We start from the raw sequence: 23,648 nt of genomic DNA, 5'->3' as shown, positions 1-23,648 counted from the left end.
AAATGTAATAGACTGCTCCAAACTATTACGAGATAGTCAGAGAGGGCTATGTTAAGCGTTCTAAAAGACCCAACTTAACCCCCAAAGCAGAAACGGGCCTCAATGTGCAAATGCACTGCAGTCTGTGTAGGGAAATAGGTTCCCATTGCCCTCCCTGATAACCACATACACCAACACAGGCCTGGCGTGTCAGAAAGGAGTACCAATGGGTGCTGTATACACATGCTTAATATAAAAAGGTACACATCTGAATATACCTTCACTTTTCAGAGCAGCGTACAATTCTTGTTGTATCCTTACTGCTCGTGAAAAGCTGGGTTCATGAAATTCAACAGATCTAGTTGTTTATCAAGTGGCATTGCCATGATTTTAAGTATGTAGGGATGACAGCCTCCCAGCCTCACCTCTGGATCCACAGCAAAAACTGATAGCTGGCAAGAGGAATGCTATAGCAGAGCTGTAGAGCCCCAAGTAAGCAGCCTGACGTACACAAGCAGGCATGTGGTATTGTGGGGTGGGAGTGTAGATACCACTGGTATGGGTGTGCTGAAGTAACTAGGTTTTTACACCCCGACAATCAAGACATTTGGGATAAAATGTAGAGAATCTTGTACCGCAAATGGGCAAAACAAATAATTTCCAAACGGTATCTGATAGAGAATTCAAGGATTAGGAAAACAGGTAGATGGTGTTCTCAATGTAAATTATCCATACTACAACAAAGAGGAAGTGATTTCTTTTTTTTAAAATTTATTTTAAAAGTTAAAACAAGGATCACTGACAGTACCAAAACAATTTTTTTTTACAACTGAAAATCTGAAAAAAATAAAAAATAAATCCCTAGAATTTTATTTCATCTCCAGCACTGCACATTTTTGTTCAAAACTTGCTTTTAGCTTTTTTTTTTTTTTTTTTTTAAAAAAAGGTACATTCTTAAAAATGTGACTATACTAGTTTTAACAGCAATTCAATATTAGTTTCAGATTGTTTCAACTATGTACATATAATTACAAAATACTTGGAAATGTAAAGTGGTTTTGTAAAGTAAGAGACAACAGCAATGAAACTAGAAAGCTATTCAATCATCCACAGGCCCAACATTGAGTGCACTTGTTAAGAGAATACCACAGCTGGAAAAAAATCTGAGACTCAATCCAAAGAAAGGTTCCTGAACGAAAACTGTGCAAACAAACAGTCGCTGTCTGCAAGCGATCAGATTCCTTTTCATTCTCCAACATTAAAACCAGCAACAATATCGCTTGGACAGACAACAGAATTTAAAAACATTGAACAAAAAAAACAAAAAAAAAGTACAGGTCAATCAAGTTCATTTACATTTAAAAAAAAAAAAGAGAACACACTTTTGGGAAGTAACAAATAAGAAAAATCAAGGGAAAAAAGTTAGCTGCCTCAGTTTAAAAAAAAAAATATATATCAAATTTCAGATTCCTCATCAATATATTTGAAGTCGTCTGCTCCCAGTAACATCGAAGGTATAATGAAAGAGTCATGGTCCTTGCATTGTCGAGCAGCGTTATTGTTGTTGGTAATCCTGCTGTTCACAGTCGTTCCCGTCTGGCAGTTGTTAACCAGGGGGGATGCCTCAAAGTGTCCTCTAGCATTGAAGGAGACCTGGTGCGCGGTGGTGTCCACGCCGTCGATCAGCACCTTCCTCGACGGCTCCTTCACCTTTGGCTTCACGCAAGGCAGCGGCAAGTGCCGCTTGTACAAGTTCCAAGTCAGCAAACAAACCAGCAGGCATGCTAAAATGCCGACTAAAATTTGCAAGACCAGCACCCTTTTGTCATCCGTCTGCAGCATTATTTTCGGGTTCCATTCGCCTGGAACTATTGGCGGCGTGGGTGTGAATCTGGTGTTTCCTGGGGACTGTGTGGTCCCCGGGGACTGCATGGTCACTGCATTCTCAGTGTTCTGCTCCTGGCTCTGCTCTGGCTGTAGATTGTAAACGGCCATTGTCAGCAGGTATTGCTTCCCATTCGCTTGCTCCACAGACTGACAGGTGTACTGTCCCGTGTCCGCCACTGACACATTGAACAGAAGAATCCCACCGTTGTAGGTGTGGTATTTGGGGTTGCTCAGCTGAATGGAGCTCCCATTCAGAGTCCAGTGGATTTGTGCCAGGTTTGAGATGGGACTGCATTTGAGCTGAATGGTATTCCCAGGAATAAATGTGCGCTTTTTTGTTTTGATGTTTCCTGGGGGAAAAACAACATATTTAATATGGGAAGACGGCTCCTTTGTTCTTTAAATATTTTAAAGAAAAAAACAAGACTATAAAAAGACTGCAAGAATGCAATTGTATTTGTAATTTTTTATCAATTGTTTTGCTTTTAATGGTTTTGTATTATTTTACCACATGCAAGGTGGAATTTAGAGTTTGCCTCCCAGTGAATTTTTTAAATGCTAACTTTTTTTACAACTAAAATCAAAATCACATACCGAGATCTGGGCAGCTAGAGGCATCTCCTTTGCCTACACTCTGGATCAAGTTCCTGTAAGGAGGAAAAAACAACGTTTTGGATCAAAACCAAACACTAGTCTGTAATGTAAAATAGGAACTATAAGGGAAAAGATATATTATTATAAAAAAATTAAAAAACAACGAAATGCTTACTGTGGATCAGCAGTCCTATCAGCGGTAGCAGCACACCGATTCACAGCCAGGTCCCATGCACAGTATGGATCCCTCGCTAGCACGCAATCCAGACACGTCTCGTACCGTCTGCACACTGAGAAAGGCATTTGCACTACGCGGGACGGGGACCCGGCATAGACCTGACCCTGGCATCAACACACAACAAACAAGGACCATCTATCACACACAAAATCACTTACGTTAAGGACGAGAAAGAAACCCACAGGGCAAAAAGAAATCCAATCCTCATGCAAGTAAGACTCCTACTGCATAGCAGTTTCACCCATTCCAGGGTGTAATATGTGCTTGATTAGCCCAGGTGTGTAGGTGACAAGCTCAGGTGTGTCTTAGTCATACTAAAACCAGGAATGGATCAAACTGCTATGCAAGGGGAGTCTCATTCCCATCCCTGCTCATGTTATAAATGATATGGCAAAAAAGGCTACTTGTCCTAAAGATACCCAAATTAGTGGGGTGGGAGGGAAACACACTGTTAATTTCTAATTTGGTCTAGGTCGTGTTCGGATAATTTAATTACAACTGTGAAATGGTTTATTTGACTTTCCCCAATCAAGAAACCTCTTAAAAATGGTACAATTCAACCCACTTAAATACAGAACATACAGTACTGCACTGTTCTGTAAATACCAAAGATATTGGGCTGGTCAGCGCATTTTCTATTATGTTTTTGAATAATTCAAGGTTTTAATGTATTAATAAAGGTATAATGAATAGAAAGTGAAGGTTGGTTCACTTTAGCATTTGAATTGATATAAAAGGTTACCTTTTTTGAAGACAGAGTAAGACTCTGGACTGGCTCAGGTGGTTGAAAAAGCTGGACCTCTTCAATGATAAACATCTCCCCGTCGAAGTTCACAGCTTTCTGCAGGAACCCATTCTCTGTCAAGCAGAAATAACAACAACATAAATAAGGTTAATTGGACACCACCTGTAACCGATCTTTAATGAGAGAATAATAGAAAGCATGCCCAGATCAATGACCCAGACAGAGCTCATGTAAACAGGAGGCTCACACCTGTTCCGATGAACATGACATCGTATGGTTTGCCGTCCAGCGCTGTGATTCTGTCCACCACGATCCTGCTGAACCGGGACCCCCTCTTCACCAGTCTGGGCTGGCCGCCAATGGGGGTCACTGAATCATCCATCAAAGGATGGTCTCTCACGAACTGCAGCGTTTTGTCAGGCAGGTCGAGGGAGCGGTTGATACCCATAGCTCTTGCTTGGTTATTAATACACTATTAAAAAAACAAACAAAAAAAACATTTGCATATGTGCTAGATGCAGAAATGATGTATTTTATTGGCAGTGTTTAAAATAATCATTTTAAAAGCACGTTTGGGTATACAAACTGCTGCACAACGCCAACACTTGTCTTTGTTTATTGTATCAATTTAATGCAAATATACTGGACAAAATAGTGACACGATTAGTTTCAACATGCATCAATAAAACTATTGCTTTTGTTTTTAAATCAATGTCAGCCACTTTTACCACCGTATTTATTACAGGTCAGTACAAGGAAATTACCAAGGTTGCATCACCATTTCAAAATGAAATATGCAAAGCTGAAATATGAAACCATGCTGGGGTTAAGCAATACATATTAGTGCTGGGACAAACACGGGATTTCCATGTTTGAATATTTGCTCATAATTTAAATAGTAATAAAAGCCATTATCTTGCTCTGAACGCAGGTAGCGACAGCATAGCAGGGGGGCGTGGCCCGTGTGTGTGTGTCTTTATTTTACAGCAAGACGTTACACGTCAAAGTAGAAAAATATCCCAGGAGTAAAGAATTTTTTCATTCCTTGCCATCGCCGTTCTTCACAGTAAACAGCGGGCATAGACACATTTTCATAAAGTAATAATATGAGGTTAACTTGTACCTTTTTGCAGCTGAAGCAAATGTAAACTGAAATTTAACTTTAAACACTTTGAATAAAACAAACGTGGAAATGGCGTTGTAAAACAAAGGGGGAAAAAACTCACCGTTTTGGTTCTCGTTTATTACATAAGTCGCAATATAGAATATATAAAATCTATATAAAAAAATCACTACACAAAATTTCCAGCGAGTTGGGTACTGTATAAGCGAGGCATTTCAGAATGAAGTGCTTGCCTTTTTTTTCTGTCCCATGAGACTGACTCGCTCTAAAGCAGCACACCGCGTTTTTGACCCAGATGGCCTTCCATAGAGATCACTATGCATGCGCGCATAATCTGGTTTGCTTACTTTTTGCTGTCTAAAAAACTTTTAAATAGAGGCTTGAGCTGCTGTATTGATCCTGTGTTAGTTTTTATACATTAAATCTCACATATCACACAGAGCTCTTTTTCATTTGCCATTTTTGAAACTGTCACGCAAATTCTGGTGAGGCGGTAAATAAGTGCAAGGCATTTTTGTCATTTCTAGCGAATACGAACATTGGATATTTGTCCCAGCGCTAACATACATACATACATAAATAAATAAATAAATAAATAAATAAATAAATAAAAATTATTTTTATCCCCCAGCTGGACTAGTTCCATTTCATACACTACTGAAATCTGACTGGTTAGAAATACTCACAGCCCCAGGCCTGGGCACAGGCACCTCTCCACTGTACATCACCCACTTCACATGAGAGGACTCCACTGTAACGGGAGTTTTGTATTTCCCCTCTGAGAAAACATCCTGAACCGCGGTCATGCTGTACGCACACACTGCAGAGATATCCAGCGCCCCCCTACGACAAAATCGACAAAAACAAGTTACGACACACTGCTTTACACGCTGGCATCACATTTTTACGTATTCCTCTTAAAACACATAAAAACAAAAATGCTAACACCTCCTTAACAGTTACTGTTACTTTTTTTTTCTTCAAAATATAAATTTTAAATTTCTTGAAAGTTGAAATGTGTACTTAATAAATAGGTTACATGTCAAATAAACCGTGGTTGATGCTTCCCTTGAAATAATCATTTTTTTACTGATATTTCGTACCATAAAAACAAACCAAGTGCCTGTGCAACTGAGAAAGCCGCTTCTACATTTGTAACCAAATCAGTGGTAGCAAGAGACCGCATTTTTGTAAGGTACTTTCACTTCAGTATTCGAAGTCTACTCACGACTGCGGGATGAACACGGCGTAGAAGATGTTCTCTCTCCAGTCCTCCGACTTCAATACAAACACGTCCTGGACGATGAGCTGTACGTTCAGCTCTGGGACAGAACAGACCAGGCTGGCTTTTAAGAAGGTCGTCCATTTCTTCTGCAGCGTCCTCTGGCCTCCTAGATCACCCTGTTTAATTGTAAGTTACAAGGAGAAACAAAATAAAATGCACTTCTCAAACAGCAGCAATAAAAACACTGTGTTAGGTATTCTTTTTTTTTTGGCCTGGAATTAAAGCAAGTCTTTCAAATCTTAAAGGAATTGACATAGTTAACCTGAACAAATACTTTAAGCACAGTACAGAAACCAGGACCAGAGAACACAGTTGGAAACTAAGTGGAGATAGACTTAGGACAGAGGGAAGGAGACACTTCTCCACACAGAGCGATGAGGGTATGGAATGGGCTACGCAGTCATGTTGTTTAGACAGAATGACTTGGATCTTTTAAGACCCAACTTGACAAAGTTCTGAGATCAAACAGCTGCTAAGAACCTGACGGGTTTAGATGGGCCTAATGGCCTCCTCTTGTTTGTACATTTTCTTATGTTCTTATTAAATCTACCAGTGCAAATTTGACAAGTACCACATTTTATGCAATTCAAGTTTATGTAGAGGCTGCACTTGAGTTAGGAGTTACCAGACTGTTCTGACTAGGTACCACAAATTCAGGGTTTGACACCTTGGCACATGAAACATCAGGTCTATGGCGGCCGTTCAAGCCACTTACAGCATTTGCGAGACTGATAACTCACAAGTTAGATTTAAAATATAATTTTCCTCCAGAAGACAAGCTTTCTACTTCCACCGTTATTCTTTAACGCTGCTTTGTTCCTGTGAAACCAACCTTGCACACACGAGCAATCCTGGACACCAGCAGCTTGTTGTAGAAGTCGTACTCCACAGCAGTTTCACTGAAGAACAGGTACACTTTATCATCGTCTCCATCTGCGTTGTTCTGGCTCTCCTCCACCATGTCCATGTAAATGAAGTTGGGTTCTGAAAAAAAAAAAAAAAAAAACTTAAGGCAGTCTGTGTGACTTGATAAGAAACAGGGGTACACAAATACATATATAAAAAACAAAGTCATAATAACAGTGCCTGTGAAGAACAGTGCTGACCATTGAGCCAGGAGGCCTTGAATTCGGTCCGGAGGAAGTTTCCTGAATTGCGTATGACCGCTGGTTCCGATCCCAGGAAATTGATGGAAGTCGCAGCGTAGAGATGATCTTCTGCAATTGAACGCAGAGTTAACACTTGGATAAAAACAAACAGCTAAGTATTGACAAGAAAAAAAAAGAAAAAAAGAAAACCTTGGTCAGGCAGTAATACAATCCCTGCCCCCACTCTTTACAGGCACTCCAACGCCGCTCCCTCATCAGTCCACAGTGCACGGCTGACTCTGCTCCTTATCAGCTGAGGAGGGAGTGGAGGGAGCATGTACAGAGGAGAGTCCACATACACTCAATTAAGATAACTTCAGGGAGTGGAGGGAGCATGTACAGAGGTGAACAGAGGAGAGTCCGCATACACTCAATTATGATAACTTATAATTTAAAAAACATGCCTCATTTCTATTTTGCACCATTGCCAGAAAGAAAAAAAAACACATTTCATGAGCATTACCCATAAATGCTATGAATTTATATACAACTAATGAACTTATATACAAAGTGATACAGAACATGCATGTTTCTTTGTTACAATAAGCCCATTAAATACTTACTTGTGCCGACTATCTTTTTTTCTAATAAATCTGCATTTGGTGTGTATGTATTAATGGCTAGATAGACCAACCAGGGCAGATACAGGGGAGCACACATTCTGCTAACCTGCAAGTTCACTTTCCTACAGCCTGCAGGTATTTGAAGACATTTACAGCGGAAAAGGGTGCTGTGAAATAGCCCCCAATCAATGCGGCACTGCAGCTAATACACAATGTGCTAATGGTTTATGAATATGGGAATATGCATTCGGGCAACCCATCAAACAGGCCTGATTTATCTTGGGTCTAAAAAAAAGAAAAGAAGATAAAAACTGATACTGTACATACCAACCAGAACTGAGGCGTACCTCTGGAAGGGGTCAAAAGGACACTTGCCCTTACCCTCTTCAAAATTGTTTTCAAGCAGCAGTTGTCCTTTATTGAAAGTCTATTTAAAATAAAAACACACACAAGATTTAGTTTTATAAAATGCAGTTCACTTTAGTTAACAGCAAGGATAGAAATAAGACTCATATTACATAGCAGGTTTTACTATGAGCTTGATTAGTCACTGTGTGTAGGTAACAAGCTCAGGTGTGTCTTACTAAACTCAAAGGAAAACCAAGAATGGATCAAACTGCTATGCAATGGGAGTCTTATTGCCATCCCTGCTTCATAGAAATAGTTAATAGTTATGTATTATATAACTAGAAATACTTATTACAACTTACCATATAGGCACAGGTAGGACTGAAGGCATTTGTCCCACAAACATACATTTTGGCATCATCTATTTTGTGTAGGGTACGAATGTAGTTCCGACATTCTGTCTGAAAACGCAAAACATACATACATTAATACTTTCACTGCAAACTTCATCAGCTTTTAAAACAGGTAACTACTGCCAAGCCAGTGTCAACAAGTTTGAGGTCAAGCTCTACGATGTTTAAAAAGAACTCAGGTTGGTAAAAAGAACAACGTAAAAACACACATCTTTGTTTTTTCCTTTGTTGGTGCATTCACGCTGTTTGCTCTCCGGAACTGTCCAGTAAACCTGCAACACAAAAATAAAAGGCAAGTGAGTAAGGACAGAGTAAACTGAAAATGCCACATAGTCCCGGACTTCAACGCTTTTCAAATCACACATGTTTTTGCAGGCTAAATTAGTCCCATTCTTTCTGCGTTACCTAGAAACACAATGATCTTTACACCTGCAATTCAGCCTGGTGAAAACAAAAAAGAATTAGAAACAAAGTCATACCTGAACACTGACTACATGATTACAGCAAAAACAAAACAAAAAATAAACATGGTTTTGTTTTAGACTTACAGTAGATAGTCTCTCCGATATGTCCTCCATGTTAAGGGCATAGACGGCTTCCCTGGCTCCCACAAACAGAGTGTTAATGTCTTCTCTAACCAGCATGGTTGAATAATTGAAGAATCCTTCCTCTTTGAAAGTTTTAATGCTGCCATCTACAAGCAATAAATAAATCAATCAACAAATAAATACATAAATACATTTACAAAATATATAACTGTATATATAAGTTCTAAGTTATACATTAAGTTTCAAACCTTGTAGAGTTTACACTCTTCATTATTGTAGAACATATGTTTAACTAATAATTTAAAATTAAAAACACTATGAAATGTCTCTAGTATATGTAAGCAGTAATAATTTGTTGGTTTTCTTTCCCCATCTCACCTGGGAAAGTCCCAGTTTTAACACCATCATTATCATCTTTTGTTAGTGGAATTTTAAAAGGGAAATTGGTAATCCCAACAACAAAAGGTGAGGTCAGAACTAAGCTACCACTGCAGTTTCAAACATTTCTGTTCAGTAAAGTACACTATTGCTGACAGATTATGTAAATAAAACAAGAGAAGCCCTTACTTTGGTGGAGCACACTTTTCCTGGGGATGCAGTTTAACATAGAGGCGTCGAGCCTTCGGTTCAATCCACACAGCAGCAAGCAGAGCAAAGCTGCCATCGCAGTATTGCCAAACATTCTCAAGTTTCAGGTCTTTATGTACACTTTAAAAAAGTTAAAATCAGATGAAGTACCAGCACTGGCAAGCATGCTAAAAAAAAGTGGCTCTTGTCAGTTTCCCCCACCCCAGTTAATGAGTCTTAGGTCGGAGTGAGTCTCCAGTGCAGAGGCCTGCAACCTCTTGAAAACCTCTTCTGAAAATCCATCGCAGTAGTGCCACACATTTAGAGCCGGGATAGAAGACTTCTTGTTTTAAAAAGTACAAGCTGGTGCAAGATCCCTGCAGCCATTATCTGAAAAAGAATATATATATTTATACATTAATAGATTTAAATGGAAATAAGTGAGTGTAGTTACTGTGGCCTCAAAAGCCCAAACACACGTTCCCTTGACAAAGGTATTAAACATACCGAAAAGTTCGGAAGCTGTCTTTTTTTGTGAACAATTATTTTTTATTGTTTTTACATTTTACAAATAAAAGAAAGGAAATGAACGGATACAAATTCAATCAAAATACAACACAGTATGAACAAATTAAATAAAGTATATCAGAAAAACAAAAGTAAAATATATATAATTACAGTAATATAAAGTAACAAAGACATACATATATATATATATAAAGAGATTACACTATGAGAAATACTACAGGCATATTTCATGACCGATGTGATACTTTAAAACAACATTATATTGGAATGCACAGGTGAGATTATACAGGGATGAAAGTTACAACATACAAAAATAAAACATTAAAAAAAAAAAAGGAGTTGGGAATTTGACGTACAAAAAGAAAAGACTCCCAGCATCTCAATGGACAGCTCTGAAGGCAGGTGACTTGCAGAACCTTTGGATAGCTGGTAGTTAAGGGCTTGTGTAGAGTGCAGTAGCTCAGGAGGCAGATGTACCTAGGTCCCTTCACACCCCGCTTTGGGATAGTGAGAAACCTGGCCTACCTGCACCCCTGCACGTTGTGTGATTTTAAACAGGGATGCCAACACAGATTTGAGCAAATACAGCGAACACTGTCACAACACAGGGGCTGGGCATGTTGACACAGATATGCGTTTTTAAACCAACTGTAAACTGTCTAATGACTTCTTAAAGAAATAAGAAAGGCAACCATTTATTTATTTTTTCACTTGGCAAAGACACATTAATCTTCCAGAACGAATTATTTTACCCTTGCCCATGCCAAGACAAACATTCACATACTTAGCTACACTTTCAGCTTGCCCTCTATAAAGATTATCTGGCAGACAACAACCTCTTTAAAATATAGGCTCCCAACACATATTCACCTCCAACTTAGAATTACTCTTAAGCTATAGCAGAGAGAGAAGTCAGATCAGTCCTGTGCTAAAAACAGAAAGGTAACATTAACACCACCACCAGCATCATTATTTTGTTTGAGAAATAATAGGAGTTAGCACTGTTGCACACAAACAGCATTATGTAATAAATGTTTAATACCAGCAGAAATACCACTTCATCAGGAAGCAACTGAACCTGGCACTTGCAGGCACCTCACAATGTGCAAAGAGATATTTGAGGTCCTTCATGGGGAAAAGAGGCAGCATATCTATCGTATCTATATCTATAAACTGATTTAGCCATGACATACACAGCATGATCAGGCCAATGCCGCTTAACTTACATGAGCCAAGATCTGACTACAAGGTGGTCTGGCTTCAAGTTTTACACCCTATAGCTGCTCTGCCATACAGAGAAGTATGTACTGTATAATAAAATACACTGGATATTTTGTATGCACAACAAAACACAGTGTATTAAAATAACGATTCCGTGCAGCTCATACCTAGTTTAGTGTGTAAACATGCTGTCATATATGCTCACTGGCTGTCTCTTGCAATATCTTGCTCAAAATAGAGTACGCTTTTCCTGCATTAACAGAAACGTCACGATAAAGCTCCAGGTAACATTTAGGGCCTACATAAAAAGGTAAAGTGAAAGGTAAAAGGGCCCTGCTTATAAACAGTGTGGTTTGGGTATTGGAGGTGGTTGGCAGGGGTGGGGTTAATTTCCTATCCCTGTGAGAATGTGGCTGGAGCCTTACTTGAATGATTAATGGTTAATTAGGCTCCAGCCACATGGTATTTAAGGATGGGGAAATCCTTTGTTTGGAAGTAGGGAGTTGGGTGTGTGTACACTGTGAGTGTTTGCTGTTATTATATTGAAACTGTGTCGTGAAGGCTAATGCCCAGCCTACAGCTGTTTAGTATTTTGTCCTTTATTTTGGCCCTTGAGCCGGTTATTTTGTTTCTGCGTTTGGCTCATGTTGTTTGAGACTTGTTTTGTTAAACCTTGACTTGCCACCACACATCATTGTAGCTACATACTGGTTCGGAAAGCATCACTGTCTGTACCAGACTCTACAGCTGCAACAGAAATCCTCAGGTTAAAACACAACTTTATGTAAAACACCCGCAGAAGGTACTAAACACTGTACCGTACTTCCGTAGTGCAGAAAGCCTGAATTATTTCACTGCCATTTTCTCTACCCATGATGCATTGCAGTTTTCCTAAGAAAAGCTGGACAAAAGCATCTGCTGATGCATACCTGCTTAGGGAAAGTGTAGGTGAAAAGCTCCTGGCACTGTAAATTGGTGATATACATTTTAGGGAGTGGACTTTTCCCCTTAAACTATAGGTTTGCAGCTGAGCTAGATAAACACCTTTTGTTGGCTAACTGAAGTGATTTATATCAGGTATTGTATTTGTATACAGAAGTAGGAATGTACTAACAGGGAATGTATAACATGTCTATCTTCTTTTCTCAATAAAAACTTAATTATCACTGTACGAGCCAAAATGCATTGTGTTTACTGTACCACAGGGCAGTTTCATTTTCACTTAAATTTACAGATAAGCCAGAATACTTGTTGACTTTTGATTATGAACCAGTTGGGAGTCGATGAGTCAATGTCCTTGTGAGAGACCCGTGCACAAGATGTTGCAGTGCAAGGAGGAAGTGATGACACAGGAGAAATAGTAAATCATATCAATAACCATTAAAAGTAGCTGCCGACTGCTAGAGGTATTTTACCCCAGTCCCTTTCTGCTATTATAAGAGCTAACTTCCTCTAACTCTCCCTTTCTTTTTGAGCGAGGTCAAGGATCAGGTATATATACACCCCACCTCCTAGCCCCTCCCCTGGAATATACTATTTCATACAAACATATACAATCATTTACCAAACAGATTTAAAACCATCAACTTATAAAAACGCACCATTTACAGATCTACACAATATCTGCATTCAGACTGTCATGGATAGGTACTCTTTAGGCAACTAACACCCTTCACCATTTCAGCTTCCCTCTCCATAGACTAACATTAGGCACGTCCCTGCTATCCTGTGAAATGGCATGCATGACACACACGCCCGCCCTTACAGTGTACTGGCTACACACAGAGCACGCAGCAATTAAGTAAAAGCAAATGGTTTCAAGTTTCATAGCTGTACTTTGTCATATTTTCTTCCCCAAGGCTTTCCAATAACGTTTATTTAATTGAATCTTTGTTATTTACTTGTTGGTTCTTCATTTATACATAAGGTGACCATATGGCTCCGGGTTCACCGGCACAGTTCAGGCTTTTCAATTCACAACCCAATGCATTCTGGCAAGCGTAGTCCTGCTTCTCTTAAAGGAAAGAATGGTACCTGTGCCAGGTAAAACGTACCAGAATGCATTCGGTTGTGAGTTGAAAAGCTTGAACTGTCCCAAACTGTCCCGGTGAACACTGAGCCATATAGTCACCTTATTTATACAGAGAAACGCTGCAAGTTCACAGAGAGTGCACATGCCCAGCGAACCCCTACCACCCCTGCACTACCCGGGACCCAGACCCTAAACAATGCCCCTCACAGGTCAGTACATTTTGTTTCCTTATTCATGTATTTCAGGCTTAAAATATACTCTACTCGAGATCTATTACATACACAATAACAAAGTCTGTATTGTACATGTAGGTTGGTAATGTCAGAAACGGAGGGGATTTCAGTGCGTTACAGTCCTTATCACGTGTGCTCACACTGATTCACTACAGTATTGCACAGATATGTCATCTTCAACACTACAAGTAAGGTTATATACCCTGTAAAAAAAAAAAAAAACTAAGTGAAAGACCATCTGCTTATTAAAATACTAGTTTCAGACTCAGTCAATGGCATTTACTACTATATAAGCTTGAGAGAAAGGGATGACACAGTAAAAGACGTACACAAAGTAAAGCAAAGAAAAGTGATTTTCCACACATTAATGCACACAGGGATAGATTTTCATAGCTTTTACTCCAAATCACCAGCAGCACATTTTCTTAAGTAAAAACGCACCCAATAAAGTTCCTAAACTAGAATTAAACAAGTTAATTAGACATTTAACTTAGGGGCTTGTAGGTAGTCTCCAGTGGTTTCTTATTCATTTTAGTGTTTTCTCCTTTCACGCAGAAATTGCACCAACGACAATTTGGAGAAAAGGAAGTGTTTATTAAAGAACACTTTTACACAGCAGACAAACGTTTAGTCTTTCTTAACACACCTCCAGTACTGAACTGTCTGTCAGTAAACACCGTTTCAGAATCTGAAAATCCTGCTGAGCCAGACAGCCCTTCAACAACAAGCTTCAACAAGTCAGGATCCGAGGTTTTGCACAGATCTCAGATTTGTTTTTCAGGGCAGCTCTAAGATTTTTTAAATATATTAATAATTGTGCAACAGCCAAAAAAGTATTTTCTAGGAGACAAAAACAGCTTGTAGTAGGAGTCAGATTGCACTCCCATTGAAGGTAAATCAGACATCTTCAAGAGTCAACACATTCAGGTGCGACTAACGTAGTTACATTCACACATATTAAGCTTAACAAAGACTGAACAGCTATGCAAGTGGAGCCCGTAGTCTGTGCTACAGTACGGTCAAAATGCAGAGTTTCGCCAAAAAGAAATACACTGCACAACCAGTAGTAAGTTAATTTTAACAAATGGGCTTGAAGACAAGATTGTGTGGGAAACTGTAACGGAAAAGATAAAACACTTAATTCAGAGAGCCTGAGAAGGCACAAAAACTCATTCATATCTGGGAGATCACATACTTATCTAGACTTGCCACTGTATACTGTGTATTCAGTGCATACAATTTAAGTGGCAATGTCTACAACATTAACATTAATGAGTCACGGTTGCCATTACACTTTCCTAAATATTTCACTGATTGGTTAAAACGCTTTCTACTGTTCAAATTCTAAAACCAGGGAAGAAAAATTCAGCAGTTACAAAAGAGTGGGGCACAGATCATGCTTCCAACATCAGTCAGATCTGAATGCAATAAATGGTTTTCAAGCTGTCTGATGCTATACTTAGGGCTGGAGAAAACTCAAAAGACTGAATCAAAATTAAATGTACACAATAAAACACTTAGATTTCAAATAAGGTGGTGTGCTTACTGCAAGGCAAGAGGATCGTCAAACAAGACATCTACCTTAATCTACAAACAAGACACTGCAAATCTCAGCATGCAAACACTCGAGGAGACAGATTAGTGCCAGGAGATACAACCACACCCCAGAAAATCGAAGCCATCTGCATAATCCACATGGAGGTCCAATGGAAGCTTAATGATGAATTACAAATAGCCACTAGTCATGGAAAAACTCTCTCTTCTTTTGTGTATGTCTGTCAGTGCTAAGCCAACAATGGCTTTGCCATTCGATTAGAGCGCTCCCCCTTATAATGCTGCAGTCAGGAGCCATAGGTAACTGTGCAATTTGTGTTTTGCCTTACGAAAGAAAACACAGGCGCTAGTGTAGGGTCATTGCAAGGGCAAATGGGACCATACTGCCTTATAACCTGTTGCTCGTTATAAATGAAACACAAAATCAGATCAGTCGGGAAAAGGATGAGATGATCCAGTGCAATGATCATGGATTGCTACTAAGACTAAAACTACAGTGTTTCAAATGATTTACCGGGTTTTCAGATCAACAGACTGACTTTACGGCTACTGAACTTTACCACTGAAAAGTCAGCAGGCAGTCTCCTTTGCTGTCTGCAGTTCTTCTAAAATAAAATCAATCAAAACCATGCAAATGACTTTGGTCATTTGCCTATGATGAATAATAGACACACATTCAAATAGTTTTATGGGGGGGGGGGGGGGCACAGCCCTTAACTTTAAGGCATTTTCACAAAGATCATACATTTACAAATAATGCATAAATCATCAACCTGTATCACATGCTATTGGAAATGTACAAACCTGACTTAACTAATGAAGCACAATTATAAATCCCTAAGTGAACAATGTTGTCGCTCCATGTTATGTTATTGGATGAGCAAAGAGCAGCTCCACAGGCGTGGTTGCTAACAGTTATAAGCTGAAGTATCACAGAGAAGGGAAAGGGCTGCTGGAAAACACACTGGTACTTGCTTCAGCTGTGCTGAATATTCCCTTTGTACTAAAATTCAAAAAGAGCAAAGGACAGCAACAAAACCTCTGATAGGATCCTTAACCTGAACAATTTGTTGAACATTATTAAAAAGGTTGACACAGGGAAAGAGACTCCCACTGCAGAGAAATTTCAGGTTTTACAAGCTGTGCTTATTAGTTACACCTGACATTAAGGAAAAAACAAGTTACAGGTTCAGGTGCAATTAATTAAGCTTGCAGTAAAACTTGGAATGACTCCTACTTCCATGCATGCTTTAAATGTAGGCTGGAGTTATTAGATGTTGTTGGCCCAATCGGAGCTCACAGGTATTTCCTACAAAATGTTATTGGCAAACAAAAAAGATGCAATAGTCTTGTTTAAAAACAACAGAGCCTGTAGTAGACTGGAAGCTTTAGTTGAGGGACCATTTCAAATGGCAAGCAGGTTTCACAGGAAAGGGCAAGCGAACCAGGCTCCCTGCGGCTAAAGGAATGTAAAATATTGTCTGCTCCCTGATTGCAACGTCACAGTAGAGTCGTAGTATAGTGAATAAAAGAGACTTTGCAAAACAATCTTTGAGTATTACTACTACATATCCAACTACTGAGTGTTTTATACTTATGGATGAAGGCTACAGAAGAATGTACTAAAGGAAAGCATTTTTATACAGATTATATAAATCTTCTGTGCGGTTTGTGAGATGGAAACGAGGTGCAGATAAAATCCCTGCCTCCCCTCCCTAGCAGACACCGGTATATAGTTACGTTTGTTTAGCACCTCATGCGTCACCAAATGGCCCCACGCAGGGTGACAAGTCTAGCAGCTCAACACCACCTCCTTATCAGTGCCATGCCAATGATTCCAAGAGTTCCTTCGGTATTTTAAGACCAGAAGCTGCTGCGAGTTCAAACGGCCTGGCCCCTAGCTGTGGTGTTTGCAATAATAATGTTGTTGTCTTAATGTGCTCAGTAGTAGTAAGAGAGGGAGGCAGCAAGGTGTCACAGTTGTATTCCACATTCCAGTTTTATTTCCGTCACAACCCAAGTTGTTTTGATCTGGTAGCTTATACCACTGCTGACAAACAAAAGCAATCCCTTGTATTGCAAAGCCACTATGGGACAGATATACAGTAGAACATCAAAGATACAAACCCCTCAATTACTCTCTGTTGCGATTACCCGAACACACCAACTGAAACTAGAAACAGGGCTCCTGCCTACTGTTAAAGACTTGAGGAGCACAATTAAATACATCTCTCCTAGCTTATTCTTTTTTTTTGTCCTGCTGTTATTATTCCTCAGTTTTAACATTAAAGACAGTACCAATACTACAAGTGATATCATTGCAAATATTAAAAGGTTTCAGAGTAATAAACATTTGCAGCTTTATGAATACCCTCCGGTCCTGATGCGTGCGTAACTTTGAGGTTCGACTGCAGTAAGCTTTTGCTTCAGTGCAAAGTTTTCTATGTTAAATTGTTTTTTGAAATTAGTACCAACTGACACGCAGACAGGAGTCTATGACTCAGGAGATGCTTAGTAAATCAGGCTCAGTGTTTTTTGATGGGCCATTCTGCAGGTGCTCCTCATCTCTTTCCATCAATATCTTACTACAGCAGTGAGAGACGGGAATAAAAGCCAGATTGTTCAACGCTTGAATACATTTGCAGGTTTTCAAAAACAACAAAAGATGTGTTGATTACTCAGTCTTTACAGCACCATTACTGTGTATCATTGTAAATAGGAACTGTGTCTTCAGCCGATGTGCTAAATGTCTCTGGAATTTCCTCTTGAATTAAAAAAACACCAACAAGGTGTTGCTTATATGCCATCAAGCTGTGAACAGTTGCCACCATTTAACATAACAATTGGAGCTAGCAGCAATCAAGCAAAAACAGCAAGTAGTTTAATCAAACAGGACAGTATTTTGATAGCACAGGCACAGCATATTAAAAGGTGTCCAATTGTATAATTAAATAAATGTTAAAAAAAAAAAATCTGTTGCACTCAGGAACGTGCATTTGTTCTTACCCGATTTACTTTGATAAGGCATCCCAAAACCTTTTTGAGTTTGTGATATTTAGGAAACTTGGCCATCTTGTGAAACAGCAACCCAATGCATCCCTGTGCATTCTGCAGTGTTCACCGTCCTACAGGCTAACAACTCAGATATGTGCGTCACAGGCTAATGCCGTCAGCAACTGGACCAAAGAAGATGCCCACCACAGGCTGTGCTGCTTTCAGAGAACTTCTATTAGAGCGGTGCAGGGTGGCCAGGAACCTGTTACAGTAACCTTGTTGTCTACTTTTCACCTCCTCCTTTGCAGCTGGCTGTAATTTCAAAAACTAAAAATGCAGGTCTCGATTGCCACACATTTTAATGCAAAGTGCATATCTTTTCACCCGCTGGAGGCTAACTGTAGTGTTGTCCTGAACTATAGAATATGGTTCTTGGTTGCCTTGCTTTAAATATGAAAATGTGAAACCAGAACTCACCCGGAACAGCTGCTAGGGACGTATACACACTGAACAGCAAACCGGAAGACAATATCAGAAAGGAAAAACGGGCCTCGGGGGGGGGGGATTGTATTTATCAAAGGTTTGTTTGTTTGATCTTACCGTACAGGACTAATGAGATACACCTGCACTGTGTTCACATTTAGGGCTGAGAAAGAACAGCAGAAACAACACTTTTACCAGTCACTGACCTTTTAAACAAACTGGAGGCAAGTCTTCAAACATTTTGCTACCGGTCACAGGTCCAGTGGTTAATATATTCCATGTCTGCTTACACTCTGTGGGAGGAAAAAGAAAAAAAAAAAAAGAGTGCTTACGATAGCGGACAGCTTGTTCAATGATTTACAGAGATGACCAAAAAAAAAAAGCAAGATCCATTTCAGTAGTTTCTTTGTGAACTCCAGACACTTAATAAATACAACCTGTCCCTAGGACGACTGCTAAGACTGGTATGTCCAACTCACTTTGCACCAAGTCTTTCAAATTAACCTGTAGAGTGTATGTTACATTTTAATAAAACAACTTTAACCAAGAGAAAAGCACAACTTTTGGGCCAGTTCATTCAAAGTAAAAAATTGCATTCACTGTTACATCTCGTACATTTCTCTCTGGGTAAGTTGAAATGCTGGTCTTGTGTACAGTAAAATGTCTTTATTGATGCAAGTTTTGATAATGCAGCCAGTCCTTATTGTACTAAAACAAACATTTACAAAGAAAATAGAAAAGTCACAAAGGTAGAATCATAAACTACTCCTAACACACCCAGTGTAGAAATCTGCTCATCTTTGCTGGTTTCTAAAATGAATTCAAGCAAACGTGCCCTGGCAAGACTGAAAACCCTAAAATGATAGCATGACAACTAGGATGACTAAGCACCTACAGTAAACAGGCAAGGAGAGTGATATACTTCTTAAGAAGAAAAAAAAGGTTTGCAAACACACAGAACCCGAGTATACGGGTAAGCTGTGGTGTCCTACATGCACTTCAATTTAAACTAAGATAGGATTTCATGGTTAATGTTTATTGCAGAACCAACCAGGCCTGGTTGACTCTCCAGTTTGTTTACATGTCCTTGAAGCCTTTTTGGTCACCCTCTGAACTACGGAGGCCCCTGCTACCAACTGCAGCTGCAAGAGGTATACATGCCACAAGCCCCACTGCCACTGCAGCTCAGAGACACAAAACAAATAAAAACTGAGAGGGGTTCTCCTTCGAAACATGACGTTTCCAACAAATGCATACTTGATCTGACAGTTTCAGGTTCCATAGAGTACTTTTTTTTTTTTTTTTTTTAAACACATCACTTAATTACAGAGAGGTTCAACCTTATATATACACCTTATGGTGTAATTTGCCACACAAAGAAAACACTTAAATTAAGTTTGAAAACTACACTGTTTTCAGAGATTATGTAGAGGTCTTTCAATTTAAAAGGAAAAACCCAAATCCTATGTAACCCTGTCACGATGTGGAACTGCAATGCAACCGATTCAAGGCAAAAACATGCTGTGATATCCTTGTTTAGTTTGCTTATATTTAGCAACACATCACGAAACAAAATTAAATACTGTAGCCGTTGTAAGGCTTTCTACTCAGCCAATGTCATCCCTCCACCGAAATCTGGCAAGAAGGGATTAACGTGGTCTGCAAAACTGACTCGCAAATGTCAGTAAAAATCAAAGTGTGGCTGACTAAAATACACACGACATGACGATATTCAGATAAGCGCTTTTGAACCTCGGTTGCGAATTTATTTAATTCATCCCTATAATAGAAAGATATACTCACATTAATAAACATAACTACTTTCAGAATAAATAATTATACTTAATAATAAAACAAATTAAAAAAAACACTGACTGCGATAAGATTATGATTACGCTGAATGTAGTCATAAATTAATGATTAAATGGTCCAATGATAACGAATAAGCGGCACTGTTTGCAGACACTGACTGTAACTTTACAATAGAAAATACTCCCACTAAGGCAATATAAAGATTACGAAATTGCGATTATGAAATGTTTCAAATGATTCTCGCTTGACCTTTGCGCTTTCAGTTAAAAGAATAGCTGCATTTAAAAAAAATTACACATTTAATTCCAGAAACAAACGACGTGCTGCTTTAGTTTAAACAAACGTACTGTGGTATATATATTATATATATATATATATATATAAAGAAAACTATAAAAACCTGTGGCGCTGAGCGAGTCGGAGTCTGATGGTCTCCCGTCCTTGCTCGAATTTCCAATATAAATAATCGATGTAAACGCGCACACACACACAAAAAACACCTTCTTACCGTGTCTCTGTAACTTTTAGTCCCGTCAGGAAAGGGTATAAAGAAAAGTGACTGTGCTGAGTTCTGAGTTAACAAAACCTGAAGTCGGAGAAAAAAATTCTTTTATTTCACAATACTTCCCACAGCGCTTTTAAGTTTCCCAAGATATTATCAGAGCTACCTGAACTGCGTCTCTCAGTCTGAGGCAGTGACGGTTAAGAACGTCACGTGACCACGTCACGCAGCGCCCTTCGGCTCCCCTGCAGTTCAGGTATAGTGCGTGAGACTCAATTCTACTTAAATTTAAGCAGTCTGTAGTATTTTTGTTATTTATGTTTATTTGGTCTGGATTTCACATTGTCGTGTGTTGCAATGCCTATATTACTGTAGTTTGGAATTTATATACGCAAAGATAATATAAATCTAAAAAGAGGCAATCTCCATTAAAGTTTACTGCGATCAAACTAATAAAGCCTTGTAAAAGTGTGGTAACGCACAGTAAAGAGTGACTCTCTGGGTACTATGGAAATAATCATGGTGAAATAACAGGTATGCATGTGAAAAAGCAACCGCAACACTACCCCACATAAGAATGGGCTGACAGACACAGAGTGGTGAGCTGTTTTTTTGTTTGTCTGGGGGCAGATTGAAACGATAAGAGTCTACTGCAATATTTCAGTTCACACTTAACTATTACATAAACATGACAATCGATAACAGCAAACAAACTCCTTCCGGCTGTCGGATTGTTTAATTGGAGTGCTGGGTGAGTCATCCCTCCCCCCTCTGTTTTTGTAACACATATAATTTACAGGGAATACCTACACCCACCATTTCTCAAATACATATATTATTATTATTATTAATTTCTTAGCAGACGTCCTTATCCAGGGCGACTTACAATTGTTACAAGATATCACATTATACATTATTTCACATTATACAGTTATCACATTATTTTTACATACAATTGCCCATTTATACAGTTGGGTTTTTACTGGAGCAATCTAGGTAAAGTACCTTGCTCAAAGGTACAACAGCAGTGTCCCCCACTGGGGATTGAACCCACAACCCTCCGGTCAAGAGTCCAGTGCCCTAACCACTACTCCACACTGCTGCCCACATTATATATATATATATATATATATATATATATATATATATATATATATATATATATATATATATATATATATATATATATATATATATATATATATATATATATATATATATATATATATATATATATATATATATATAGCGCTTGTCAAAAGACAGATTGGCCGTTTTTTGTCATTCAAAATGACATTTTTCATTTATTTTTATTTTTTAAGAATGTTTTTCCCAGTTTACTGTCCTGTGGCAGGTGAGTGTAGCAGGATTCTTGTGGGTAACAATGTACCTCAGACTCATAAGCAGGCAACGCAGTACAGTAAAACATAACTAATAAGTCACTTGGTGTGGGGGTCCATTTGCCTGTTGCGCAGGAAGTGCATTTAGTCTGTGATGTCAGTATAAATTGACTTGAGCCAAAGTGAAAATAACACATGGAAAACTTAAACTAATCTTCTGCAAAATGAATGATATTATACTAAAATCAGAGGTGAGAGAATCATTCTGAAAACTTGTTTATTACAGCTTGAAACAGCCAGCAAGGTTCAGCCCCTTTACTGAACTTTGTCTCTCTGCTAGTCTGAACCAGTCTGAACCAATTAAACCTCCATCCAGACCCTGAAGTAGTTCATTATATCATTTTACCGGTTAAGCCTGGAGTGGAATGACCCTCCAGGACCGTGACTGGACACCCTGGAATAGGATATGAAGGTCAGGCACCTAGCGACTATTTGATATTTACAACCATTTCCCCTCGCAGTGGATTCAAACATTTTGTAACCAGTGTTCCTCAAGTGGCTCCAGGGTGTCTGCCCATCTCAAGCAGACACAACAGAGAGCAGGTTCACAGGCAGCATGCTTCCATCCCTCTGCCGAGCGACGCTGCATTATTGAAGGGGGAGCCGTGCCCCGGGCTAGACTGGAGAACAGAGCGAATGATAATGAGGCTATTCGTCTAATGCACTCTCACACAGGCATGCATGTAAAACAAATTAAAAGACTTTTTAATTATTAAGTAATTCATTATTATTAACTATGGACTTCACTTAGAAATGTCGCTGAAGACACAACACTCTGAAAAAAAAAGTTTCAATGCACAATGATTAGGGTGGCAGTGAAACTGTCACTGTTATCCACTTTTCTAAGTAAATGTTTTTTTAAGACAATGCTAACACACTATATATATATATCTATATATGTGATTATTATATATAGTGAGTCATATAATAATTACAGTTATTATGTTCAGTAAGTATATTGTAGTTTTCCAGGGTAAAAGCATAGCAAAGTGTGACAAAGCACACTTAAAGCATGGTAAAGATTAGGTAAGCATTGAGAAGTCCAGACAGGTATGGTAAAGCATAGGCTGGAGCTCCAGGCTCGGGTGCATTCAGACCCATGTCTGCCCAGGACCTCGACTCCGGAGTGGAGGCTGGAGCTCCAGGCTTGGGTGCATTCAGACCCATGTCTGCCCAGGACCTCGACGCCGGAGTGGAGGCTGGAGCTCCAGGCTCGGGTGCATTCAGACCCATGTCTACCCAGGACCTCGACTCCGGAGTGGAGGCTGGAACTCCAGGCTCGGGTGCATTCAGACCCATGTCTACCCAGGACTTCGACTCCGGAGCGGAGGCTGGAGCTCCAGGCTCGGGTGCATTCAGACCCATGTCTGCCCAGGACCTCGACTCCGGAGCAGAGGCTGGAACTCCAGGCTCGGGTGCATTCAGACCCATGTCTACCCAGGACCTCGACT

At 39.3% G+C, this 23,648-nt stretch overlaps 1 protein-coding gene across 1 annotated transcript; it reads right to left on the bottom strand.

Annotated features, from left to right (window-relative positions):
• Positions 1-730: 730 nt before the first annotated feature.
• LOC117401471 (semaphorin-4E-like) lies at positions 731-21,058 on the bottom strand. The gene is made up of 16 exons (XM_034002219.3): positions 20,804-21,058; positions 18,690-18,776; positions 9,439-9,828; positions 8,872-9,017; positions 8,533-8,595; positions 8,273-8,371; positions 7,890-7,989; positions 6,958-7,068; positions 6,684-6,835; positions 5,795-5,967; positions 5,253-5,409; positions 3,693-3,915; positions 3,441-3,556; positions 2,636-2,802; positions 2,461-2,513; positions 731-2,216 (listed from the first exon to the last, which is right to left on the bottom strand). Exons 3-16 carry the CDS (start codon positions 9,551-9,553, stop codon positions 1,435-1,437), a joined length of 2,457 nt encoding a protein of 818 aa, XP_033858110.3. The 5' UTR covers positions 9,554-9,828; positions 18,690-18,776; positions 20,804-21,058; the 3' UTR covers positions 731-1,434.
• Positions 21,059-23,648: the final 2,590 nt, after the last annotated feature.

The sequence above is a fragment of the Acipenser ruthenus genome, chromosome 47 (genome assembly GCF_902713425.1).
Source record: "Acipenser ruthenus chromosome 47, fAciRut3.2 maternal haplotype, whole genome shotgun sequence".
Classification (NCBI taxonomy): Eukaryota; Metazoa; Chordata; class Actinopteri; order Acipenseriformes; family Acipenseridae; genus Acipenser; species Acipenser ruthenus.
The sequence above is the reverse complement of the archived record's forward strand: the minus strand, read 5'-3'. Positions and strand labels throughout refer to the sequence as shown.

Excerpts from the sequence above, each read along its gene's own strand:
- LOC117401471 (XM_034002219.3), bottom strand. The coding sequence starts at position 9,553 with ATGTTTGGCAATACTGCGATGGCAGCTTTGCTCTGCTTGCTGCTGTGT. Across the intron at positions 7,069-7,889 it reads GTACGCCTCAGTTCTGGTTG|AAGATCATCTCTACGCTGCG; the intron begins GTATGTACAGTA and ends GTTCAATTGCAG. Across the intron at positions 2,514-2,635 it reads GATAGGACTGCTGATCCACA|GAACTTGATCCAGAGTGTAG; the intron begins GTAAGCATTTCG and ends TCCTCCTTACAG.